Raw genomic sequence first — 11,106 nt, forward strand, 5'->3', positions numbered from 1 at the left:
ACCACAATTACTTTGGATTGTCTTAAAACAACCCCTCCCCTCGTTACTTCGTTCAAGACACGGATACGCACTCGTCGGTCCTACACCCCTGCAAGGTATCAGGAATACAAAACAACCTCTTCGCAGTAGACAATGGCCGTTACCACAAACGCAGTCATCGCCTCCTTTGGCGGCAAGCTTCTGAAGCTTAGTCACAAGGCCACTTCAACCAGGTGTGAGATGGCTTTCAATCTCTATCTTCCACCGCAGGCTTTCGAGGATCCGCCGAGGAGAATTCCTGTCCTGATCTATCTCTCTGGCCTGACATGTACCGCCGATAACTGCTCTGAGAAAGGGTTCTTCCAGCACGGGGCCAGCAAGAATGGAATCGCTGTGCTATATCCCGATACCAGTCCTCGTACGACTCCTCTGTCCTTCCCGCGCTGCTATTTCTCGATGCCCTTCCTGATGCTCGAGCCGTCATTTGAAATTGAGCCTCAGGGTGAGAGTCATGAAATAACTGACACTTTATAGGGGGCCTGAACATCCCAGGAGAGAACGATAGCTGGGACTTCGGGACAGGTGCCGGGTTCTACGTAGACGCGACCCAGAAGCCTTACCATGAAGCGTACAAGATGTACACGTACGTGAAAGAGGAGCTACCCAATGTAGTTTTCCAACAATTTCCCCAGCTGGATCCCGAGAGGGTCAGTATCACGGGTCACAGTATGGGCGGCCACGGAGCTTTAATGCTGGTATGTCTCGAATTCGTGTGCTTCGCGGTGTTGATATCGCAGGCGCACTTCTTCTTTCCTTTTTCTTGATTTTTTGGAGAAGTTGCCCTAACAGTAGAAAGTACCTTCGCAACCCCGGAAAATACCGATCAGTCTCGGCCTTTGCACCGATTTGTAACCCCATCAACTGCCCTTGGGGCCAAAAGGCCTTCTCAGGCTATCTCGGAGAGAATCACCCGGACTTATGGAAAGAATATGATTCTACCGAGTTGGTGAAAGGATGGAAAGGTCCCTTGAAGATGCTGATCGACGTGGTTTGTGCCCTCCCCCTCCCGTATCCCCTACGTCCTACATTCAGAGACTCATGTCCGTCAAGGGTACTGGCGACAATTTCTACAAGCAAGGCCAACTTCTCCCCGAAAACTTCGAGCAAGCCGTCACCGAAGCTGGCGTTAAAGGTCTACAGATACGCTATCAACCAGACTACGACCATAGCTACTACACCATGGCGTCATTCTCGGATGACCACATTGCGCATGCGGCACAATACCTTGTATAGAATACAACCGAGAGTGGTCCTTGATTTTAACGTGCTCTACCTGGTGGCCTCGCTTGTCCTTTCATCTCCCATGTTTCTTTCCCTTGTTTCTTTCTGTCTAAGCCACCAAAAGTAAGGTATCCAGGCAACGAAGGGAAATCAACAGCAAACACCCTGTTCCTAGCTGTCCCAAAGGCTACACAATACGAATCCTGGTAGAAGTAACTATGGCATTTCTTAATAATTTCCCGTAGATTATATCTCTATAAGTGTATAGAGTTATTCAATGGACCCTCTTCAGCATGGTTTCCATAAATAGAGCAAATAAAGTTGTTATTCCAAGGCGCCTCGATGGGTTCAACATAAGCCGCTAGAATCCATAACACATGGGCCGGCAAGCATAATTGGCCAGGCCCTGTGTCAATTCGAATGTCTCTACTAGTAGAACAGGTGGAGTGATAGCACTTTTCAGACGTACGCTGTACGGTGTAAATGTAACCCACCATTGATTCTCCGGTGGGGCCAATCGTCCTCGACCAAAATGGCAGTACTACCTGACCAATCAGCAGGCAGGACCACCATGGATAGCCCTTCCCGCGTTCGGTGCAGATGCAATCCGCTGAAACGACAATCTGGCTGAGCTCAACTCCCCCATTAAAAGACGAATTGCCCAATTTGGGTGTCGGGGAGGGATTTTTCGAGTCAGAACTCTCTTTCAACCCTCATGCAAGTTACATTGCCCTCAAGTGAGTCACCACAGTGCCAACGCTGGAGCGCCTCGAGTGCCACTACATTACAAATCTAGGCCATGGACTATGGGTGACAAGGAGATGGTGAGGGGCTGGTGAGGGGGATGAGGGGGCATGAGGCCATCAGTCTATCGCCAACAAAAAAAAAGAGAGGAAAAGAAGGGGAACGGAAGAGGGAGAACAGAGGGAGGCCTCGTCTCTGGGAGAGGGACTCGCGCAGTCGATGACGGAATCATGGCTTCTTGTGGCAGTCTACCACCCCTCACGCGGAGAATCGACACCTCAGAGTTTGCGACCTGGCAGGCATATAAGAGCATCGAGATCTCGAGCTCGGAAGCATATTCTCACACACCAAGCTCGAGCAGTGCAATTCTCGTTTCAACCACTACCGTTATCACAATTACCACGGCCATGTCTCTCCACCCGCTCATCGACAATGGAATCGTCAAAGGACGCCAGAACTTTGGCGGCGGAACGCTGTACTGTCGCTGCTCTTCGAACCGAGTCGCAGTCTCCCTGAAGAGCAATGTCGCCCACAACCATGCCTGCGGCTGCTCCAAGTGCTGGAAACCGTCTGGAGCGCTCTTCTCCATTGTTGGCGTGATACCACGCGAAAACCTCTCGGTCACCGCCAACGAATCCAAGCTCACGATTGTCGACGAATCGGCTGCGATCCAGCGCCACGCCTGTAAGGACTGCGGTGTGCACCTGTACGGCCGGATCGAAAAGGACCATCCCTTCAAAGGGCTGGACTTTGTGCATGTGGAGCTCTCCAACGAGGAAGGATGGCAAGAGCCGCAGTTTGCCGGCTTCGTGTCATCTATCATTGAGCAGGGCTTCAACCCCAAGGGTATGGATGATGTCCGGGCACGGTTCAAAGGACTTGGGTTGGAGACGTACGACGTTTTGTCACCAGCGCTGATGGACCTGATCGCAACCTTTAGCGCACAGAAGGCGGGATTCAATTTTGGGGCATAAAATGTATCTAGCGGTCCACCGACCATCAGACAAAAGTTACACTTTTCCCATGAATCTATCAGGGCTATGCTGTGCAGGCTGGACTAGAGCCACCTCATGGCGCTATTGACTCTTTGAACATCCGAATTAAGCTATGTAACACTAGGGTAGCACTCGCCGTAGAGTAGCAATATGAATGCACAGCGGCAGCACTTGTAGTCAAAGTACCAAAGCTACGTTGGTCCAGGCACTTAGGCTTGGCATGTACGTAGTGCTGGCAGGACGAAGGTCATTTAATGTATACAGTATGCTACCTAGCTTTGTATTACTGATTTCGATCAGCCACGTAATCGGCCAAGTGAGTCGGTTACGAAATACATGACTTGAATATGACCAAAGTTGGAAATGTATTAAGAGAGACTCGTCGTGCTGGAAGAAGAGGTTCTACGCTTGGAAGAATGCAGAAATAGGCCTTATTGAAAAGGAGTTATATTGTGAATATAGTAAATTAGCTAATAAATAAGATAGTATGTACATATATAACCGGGGAAATACTACAGTAATAGCCCTACAACAGGGCGCTAAGCGTTCAAGATATATATCCGCGACACCAACCGAGTAGCGTATCTAGGATAGACCTCACAACCACGGCAACGATCAATGTAGAGAAGCAACCCCATGGCTTAATTCGAACTAGAATCAGGATGAACAGACATAAAAATAAAAGGAAGGAAAAAAGAAAGGCCAGAGGCGAAGAGAGATCGGACAAAAAACAATGACCAGACTGGGGCTCGATCCCAGGACCTTATCGGTGTTAACGATACGTGATAACCAACTACACCATCCGGCCGATTGATGAATGGCACGTGCTTATTTGAAATCATAATACAGAGCGATCAATTGAGAGCACCTCCCAAAGGGGTGCCAAGTTGAGAGGATGCTGCCCTACCAGTCGACGAAGTTCTATCTTTGCGTTCAATTCTATATTGAATTCCTTTTCTTATTGGCAACTCCTATACTAGCCTCCATCCTGTCATATTTCTATTTCCCTCCCTGGTAATCCACGCAATTTGACATAGGCTGCGCTCTAGGTCTATAGATCCGCAGAAGGCTGAACAACAGCGCGCGTTTATTTTGACTGACTACTTAGCTTCAGTTGCATGTATATCACTGGGAATACCGAGAAAAGTGTACCTTCATCCCATGAGTGAACTACGAACCTCACTACATGTTATTTCTCGCCACGTTACCATCCAGACGCATCGGCTCCCTGGCCCGTGTCTAACGCACCCCCTGCTCTTCCAGGGACAGGGATCGGGGACACACGGTACTTGGCGTAAAGATCTGACCGTGGTCTATGTAACATTGAGCGGCCTACGGTCGATTGAGACTGTCGGGCCGTGCCGACGATAAATATTTGTTGTTGTAACCTATGTTGAACCGCTACCATAGAAGCCGTGCCACGTTGACCCCTGCTCTACCAAACCAGAGGACGTGGATGTCCCTCGCTCTGCGAACCGTATGATGTCTTAAGCCTTGCCTTTTCTTAGAGTCATCGCCCAACCTCGATTAGAGTATATTGTTCACAAAACATGCGGTGCACTGAAGCCATACTGCGTGCACAGCCCGTAATGGATCCAACCTAGAGTCCCGTCGAGATCAAGTACGAAAGTACGCCAAGTACGGCGGGTGGAAGGAAGAATATGAATGAATGCTACGTGAAACGCCAAGAAGGCGGCGTTCATCTTTGGCTAATAATGAATATAATACCCTGGCTACGATAATCACCCAGATGAAGTATTAATTTATTCTTGGTGGCCGGAAAACCGACCGAGGGAGCACTAACACGTAGTGGCCCACAGAACGATAGCTAAAATGATGGGATCCATTTGTGGACTGCCTTCGCACGCAGCACAGCTAATCATGACGATCGCGCACGGATTCGGTCACTGTGAAGGCCCTGACCTCCCGAATGATATGAGTTTCGCTGGACTGACTCTCTGCGTCGCCGTCGGAGATCGCTCCGGACGCGGTAACGGTTGTCTCATATGTGTCCTTGACAGGGCGTACGGAAGTAAGCTCGTGAACCTCACTGTCGTGAAATGTCGATTGATAACGCAATGAGGATAATCCATGTCGCTTCGTCGATGCCATATTGTAACTGGTCAATCCGTCAATGCGCATGCCCGTGGAGCGCAAGCTATCCATGAACGGTTTGAATTGTGGAGAGCAGGCAGTTACCACACTCAAACACTGAACTATTTGCGTCGATACAGTAGCCGACCAGGTATCGAACGTAGGATCCTTGGAATTAATTGTTTTGTTGACATAGATAAGCTGAGCGATGATGGCGGCGATCACACTCGAGTGTTCCATCAGCGGCCCATAGTAGTAGAGGTAGTATATATTGCTCGGTGATACTCACAATATACGAAGCCCAAAGATGGTAGCCAAAGTTCCTTTTTTCGTCCAGTTTGCCTGGATCCCAACAATAATCAGAAGGGCCTGGATGATGATTCCCGACTCGGACAGGATGTTCGCCGCTCCAAGATAGTTCCACCACGCGCGCTACGCCTCCCATTGTTAGCAGTATTCTTGGAGCTTCGTGGAGAAGATCATAGTATACAAGGTTGAAGCATTGCCCACTCAGATAGTCCCATGTTTGAGGCGGCGTGCACTGGAAGATAGAAGCGATAACACTTGTTGCAGCCCACAGGATCGTGAAAATTTCTAGCCCGATGGCAATGCGACGGTCGGATGTAGCTGGTGTCACGCTCCAGATGAAGTGGATAAGGGCTAATTTCGAAACACACATAGTCGTGATAAAGAGAATAGCTGCAGTGTATTGTGACTTATAAGATATGAGTGATGCCTCGAAATCGAGGAGCAAGTACAACTCACCTTCATGATGTTGTCCATGGCTGCCCCTGATAATCCGTCATAATGCTCGCCATATCCATGGGCTGTGGCCATTGACATAGCCAGAGACTGCGCCGCGCAGAGGACTACTGAGACGATACTGAGGTAGTCGTCTGTCGTCCACCGTCGGAAGATCCAGTACTTAGTGCCCAGCCGGGTGAGAACGCAGAGGATGGCCGTAGTCATGAGAAACCAGGTCACGACATTGACCGTGGGCTTCCAGTTGTCTTTCGCAAGCCGACCCATTGCGCATGCAAAGGGGAGAAAGGCAGCACATCAACGAAATGCGAGACGTTGACAAGGGACTTATTACGACGCCCTCGGAGCAGAGGTAACCACGCCTCGTAACCTCGTTAACCATCCCACCAGCGACACCGTACCACTGCCATGGTGAACAGCTTTAATGAAGGTGGAAATTACCTGGATCAGGGACAAACGATCGAAGACGGCAGTAGGCCGGCCCATGGGAGGCCACTATATTTTTTTACCAGGGGTTGTCGGCGCGGGACGGCAACAGCACCTTGTCTAGTCAGAACGTTAATTGATGAGCGCCCTAGAAACACAAGGATCTAAGACCTTTACAAGATTATCCGAGGCCGCCTGGGCAATCTAGGCAAGTTCCATGTTGTACCGCTATTAGGGAGTAGTGATGTGATTGGGCTGACCCAGGGAACGGATATGCAGCTAAAGACGCCCTTGACTCGAACCCCTGCGATGTCGTAACAAATCAGTCCATATGTATAGATTCCCCTCCTCCAGGGTATCAAAGTCAATCAAACAGTTTACTTGGCGTATCATCGCTTGTAACCGAAGCATGGAGTCTAGTCCTCTCTGTGCTGCGGGCAGTTCTATTTGAGAGAAAGGGCGCCGAAGAAATTTCCACCCCTGTATGTACATAGTCTTCTCTCTGTCGGCACCGGGAATTTGACAGTGGAAGCTCAAATATCTCTTCCTATTGCAGTCCTATCTTGGTCATGCTATAACCTTTCACTTTTCAATAACTTCTGTTCTACTTTACTAAACCCCAACCTCCGGGTTATCTCCACCATGGCTCACCAGGAGCTGAAACAGGCTCCGCCTGCAGCACTACACGAAATAGATGGCTCATCCCAGGAGAACTTGGATGATATCAACCTGGCACGCATTGGCAAGCGCGCTGTCCTAAGGGTAAGTCTTGCCCATCTTCTCCCGAACCAAAATCGGTCGCAGTTCATCTGATATTTCATGGCTTGGTCTAGAGAAACTTTGGTTTGATGTCAATCCTGGGGTTCAGTTGTACGATTCTCATCACCTGGGAGGGTATAACAGCGTATGTTACTGTCTGCATCCACAATCAATCTTTTGTGGTCTGTTGTGGCTAATATCAGGATCCATTATAGGTTATTCATACAAGCCTTCCAAAAGTATGTGGTAATCCATATTACAAGCCAGAGGATCGGCGTGATACTGACATAATTGTAGTGGCGGCCCGGCTGGGTCGGTTTATGCCTTCCTTTTTGTGTGGGTTGGTGTCACAGCAACCTTCGTTGTACTATCAGAGCTCGTTTCAATGTAAGACATCGATCCAGATCTCAAACCCTTGTTGACCACTTGATAGGGCTCCAACAGCCGGTGGACAGTACCACTGGTGTTCGATGTTGGCACCTCCGTCGGCCATGAAACTCTCCAGTTATATCACGGGTGAGTCCTATTCCCTGCGAGGCCTAGACCTAAGGCGAGAGGGTGGAGATACTGACAAAGCATGGTAGGTTGGCTCACTGTGATCGGATGGCAGGCTACTTATGCAACGGCTATTTACCTTAATGGAACTTATATCGCAGCAATGATCTCCCTGACGCATTCTAACTACGTCCCGCAAGCATGGCATATGACTTTATACTCTTATGCAACCGCATTGATCGGTCTGGCCATCAACTGTGTGGGAGGCAAGCTTCTACCACGGTTCGAAGGGACGATTCTAATTCTCCACATTCTTGGGTTCTTTGCGATCTTGATTCCCCTAACCTATATGGCCGACCATAAAAGCGCCAAGGAGGTCTTTACTCATTTTATAAATGAAGGACAATGGCCAACCCAGGGCCTCTCGTTCTTCATTGGATTAATAGGTCCTGTGTTTGCCTTTGCCGGTGGCGATGCCGCTGTTCATGTACGTCACCTATTCCGGAGTTGGATATCCCTGTCAGAGTACTCGAGACCTCTGAGCTTCGCAGATATAAAGAAAACGGCTAATTTATTCGCTATTAGATGGCAGAAGAGATCTCCAACGCCCCTACCTATGTGCCCTGGTCGTTGATGCTCACTGTCATGATCAACGGAACCCTTGGTTTTGCCATGCTTCTCGCCTTGCTCTTTTGCCTCGGCGACATCGATAAAGCACTGAATGATCCCACGGGATTACCCTTTGTCGGCATTTTCCTGCAAGCAACGGAGTCCATCCCAGGGACAGTCGTTATGGCTTCTATAATCATTGTGTTATGCTTCTGTACCTCAGTGGGCATGCTTGCGTCCGCTTCGCGCCAATTCTGGTCCTTTTCGCGTGACCGAGGAATCCCTGGCTGGCAAATATGGAGTCAAGTAGGTGGCTAGAGACCAATCCACACGACAGCACTAATTAGTCCAGGTCACAACGCGCACCGCAATACCAACATACACCGTCGTTTTCACCACGACCATCTCGCTCCTTCTCAATCTCATCAACATTGGCTCCGACGTGGCATTCAATAGTTTGGTATCGATGTCGACATCCGGCCTGTACTTATCCTACATGGCTGTTGCCGGTCTACTCCTCTACCGGCGTTGCACTGGCGGAATCATGACCAGAAACAACGGGAGCCGGGGCTCAGAGATCAAGATCAACACGGCAGGAGCGCAGCTGGTCTGGGGCCCATTCCATGTTCAGGGTATATGGGGGATCGTGCTGAATGCCTTCTCGTTAATCTACATGTTCATTGCCACTTTCTTCAGCTTCTGGCCTCCAAACAACCACGCAGATGTGCAGTCGATGAACTACAGCGTGGTCGGTACGGGAGGGACGATTATCCTCAGCCTTTTATACTATTTCGTTCGTGCTAGGAGGGTGTACTCCGGGCCCGTGGTGGAGATATAGCGTTGGTTGCTGTGTGCCGCTGTGTTTTGTGGAGTAGCATGTTGTATATAGGCGTTAGATTGCGGTGGCCTCTAGGGGTGACCGCAGAAAAGAATCTTCTCAGTTGCTGGAGCTAGAAAGTCGAAATTGCAAAGTTACAGGGAACGTCCGATTTGGTTATATATGGAAACCATGCGCGACTCATTTACGTGACACTATACCGGCCTAGCTTCCTTAGTCGTTCCCCATAGACATAGAACAATATTGGTACTGGCATCATGAGCACCGACACGAAGCCCAACAGCGAGGTCGCCCAATCAATTCCCAGACGGTTATACATTGGGGTGGCGAACAGTGGGAACCTGCCGCAGCCATGGATCGCACAAAGGTGTTTGCCGAGACAGCGCTGGCAGCGTAGGGGGTGTACACGTCCAGAATGTAGTTGAGGCCCATCGTATATATGACCTGAATACCCATGCCAATCGGAATCCCAGCCAGGACCTGAGGTATCCAAGTGATGTGAGGGCTGCTGGTCCATGCAAACCAGAATAGTCCTGGTGGTAAAACGACGGCACCGGCCATCATGGGGATCAGGCGCTCCTCCGGTGCGACTTTACCGCCGCCTTCATTGTATTTGCGTTTAAGACGGAGGATAGTTGTTGCTGCGATGGTCAGATTGCCGCAGACGACACCTGCGCTAATGCTCAGGAAAGGCAGTGCTCCTACACCGGCATTCCATCCGCGCTGGTCCTGAAACGAGATGGGATACGCTTCAAAAAAGAGATACAACGTCCCGTAGACGAGGGACATATACAGGGTTGTTAACAGCAGGATGGGCTCGGAGGCCAACATAACTACTCATTTATTAGTGAAATGGTGGCACTCAATCACAATGACCTTACCAAGTGGTCGCGCCAAGTATTTTGTCATAAATTCCCTCCAGTTCATGTGGCTTACGGGCGATGTGGTACTTGATTGCCCTAGTTCTTCTCTTGCGCCAGAACCGCACTCACGAGCCTGGAACCGACGCAACAATGTCGGAGCGTGAGTTTCAGGCACAAAAATCATGCCAAGGACCCAGAAAAAGACCCCTTGGATCAGAGTCAGCCAAGCTGTCCATCGCCAGCCGAGATAGCTGTTCACGACGAAGCCGCCCACAATCGGGCCCAGAACGGGTCCAGAGAATGTCGCCCCAGAGTATATACACGCAGCAATTCCACGTTCCACCGGATCCCAGATATCCGCAAGAGTGGCTCCGACAATTGACAGAGGCGAGCAGGCAAACAGACCACCAATGAAGCGGCAGATTATAATGGTTTGCACGTTCTGGGCCACAGCTACGGGTACTTGAAAGATACAGAAGACGATCACACCCAGCATCAAGGGTAATCTACGTCCATGGCTTTCGGATAGTGGGCCCCATAGCAGCGGTCCAAAACAATATCCCTACGTCGATTCATTAGCCAATCATCCGAAGTGAATTATCCTTGTCGTTTTCAGAGTCAGATCACTCACCAACATAAACAAGCTAAGACCTAATATCGTCACTTCGTGCGACACCTGGAACTCTGCCGCCGTTTGCTTTTCCGCGGTGCTGAAGATACTACTCGCAAACGTGACGGAGAATGTCATGAGTGAGGCAACAACGGTGATAGTCCATTTTTTCTCTTTCGGCCATTTCTTTGGGTTTTCCGAGTCAGCAATGGTGGTTCTAACCTCGGTGCTACTCTTGAAAGTCGCTGCTTGAGCGTCGGATGATCCCGAGACCATTTTGGGCACAATTCCGTCACGTCACGGCTATATGAACCCCCTGACCTGCTACCAACCGTGCTCAGGCACGGTTTAGCTCTTGGAAGCCCATTGGCAATTAAATAGTGGCCTCCCCTTGCTGATGTGGGTCGGCGTGGAGGCACCAACTGAAGCCAAGTCGATCTTGGCACCGAAAAACGTCTGCCGAAATGAGTACCGAGGCCATTGGATTGGCCACTGCATTAGAGACTTCGATATGTACGGGTATGGTCCACATGGTGCCGGGCCGTATATCACCCGGAAGACACCGAGATATCCAATTTGAAGTATTCCGTAAGTATCGATTATCTACTTCGGGGTTGTCAATGACATCCGTGTAATAAGCGGAGTTCACAC

The 11,106-nt window shown here is 49.9% G+C and overlaps 5 protein-coding genes across 5 annotated transcripts; 3 read left to right on the forward strand and 2 right to left on the reverse strand.

Annotated features, from left to right (window-relative positions):
• Positions 1 to 132: 132 nt before the first annotated feature.
• ABOM_001823 (putative esterase) lies at positions 133 to 1,272 on the forward strand (the record flags this gene model as incomplete). The annotated part of the gene is made up of 4 exons (XM_022528953.1): positions 133 to 481; positions 514 to 734; positions 836 to 1,027; positions 1,090 to 1,272. 4 exons carry the CDS (start codon positions 133 to 135, stop codon positions 1,270 to 1,272), a joined length of 945 nt encoding a protein of 314 aa, XP_022393468.1.
• A 962-nt stretch (positions 1,273 to 2,234) lies between these two features.
• ABOM_001824 (S-(hydroxymethyl)glutathione synthase) lies at positions 2,235 to 2,978 on the forward strand (the record flags this gene model as incomplete). Its single annotated transcript, XM_022528954.1, has 1 exon — positions 2,235 to 2,978. One exon carries the CDS (start codon positions 2,235 to 2,237, stop codon positions 2,976 to 2,978), a length of 744 nt encoding a protein of 247 aa, XP_022393475.1.
• Positions 2,979 to 4,874: 1,896 nt separating this feature from the next.
• On the reverse strand, positions 4,875 to 6,122 carry ABOM_001825 (uncharacterized protein; the record flags this gene model as incomplete). Its single annotated transcript, XM_022528955.1, has 4 exons — positions 4,875 to 5,319; positions 5,383 to 5,525; positions 5,584 to 5,808; positions 5,859 to 6,122. 4 exons carry the CDS (start codon positions 6,120 to 6,122, stop codon positions 4,875 to 4,877), a joined length of 1,077 nt encoding a protein of 358 aa, XP_022393476.1.
• Positions 6,123 to 6,923: 801 nt separating this feature from the next.
• Positions 6,924 to 8,982, forward strand: ABOM_001826 (choline transport protein; the record flags this gene model as incomplete). Its single annotated transcript, XM_022528956.1, has 8 exons — positions 6,924 to 7,043; positions 7,115 to 7,185; positions 7,256 to 7,279; positions 7,338 to 7,427; positions 7,474 to 7,556; positions 7,625 to 8,022; positions 8,121 to 8,450; positions 8,497 to 8,982. The coding sequence occupies 8 exons, from the start codon at positions 6,924 to 6,926 to the stop codon at positions 8,980 to 8,982; spliced, it is 1,602 nt and encodes a 533-aa protein (XP_022393473.1).
• A 184-nt stretch (positions 8,983 to 9,166) lies between these two features.
• ABOM_001827 (MFS transporter) lies at positions 9,167 to 10,731 on the reverse strand (the record flags this gene model as incomplete). Its single annotated transcript, XM_022528957.1, has 4 exons — positions 9,167 to 9,231; positions 9,315 to 9,815; positions 9,864 to 10,407; positions 10,477 to 10,731. 4 exons carry the CDS (start codon positions 10,729 to 10,731, stop codon positions 9,167 to 9,169), a joined length of 1,365 nt encoding a protein of 454 aa, XP_022393474.1.
• Between the last annotated feature and the right edge of the window lie 375 nt (positions 10,732 to 11,106).

Source organism: Aspergillus bombycis (assembly GCF_001792695.1).
Source record: "Aspergillus bombycis strain NRRL26010 chromosome Unknown contig00007, whole genome shotgun sequence".
Taxonomy (NCBI): Eukaryota; Fungi; Ascomycota; class Eurotiomycetes; order Eurotiales; family Aspergillaceae; genus Aspergillus; species Aspergillus bombycis.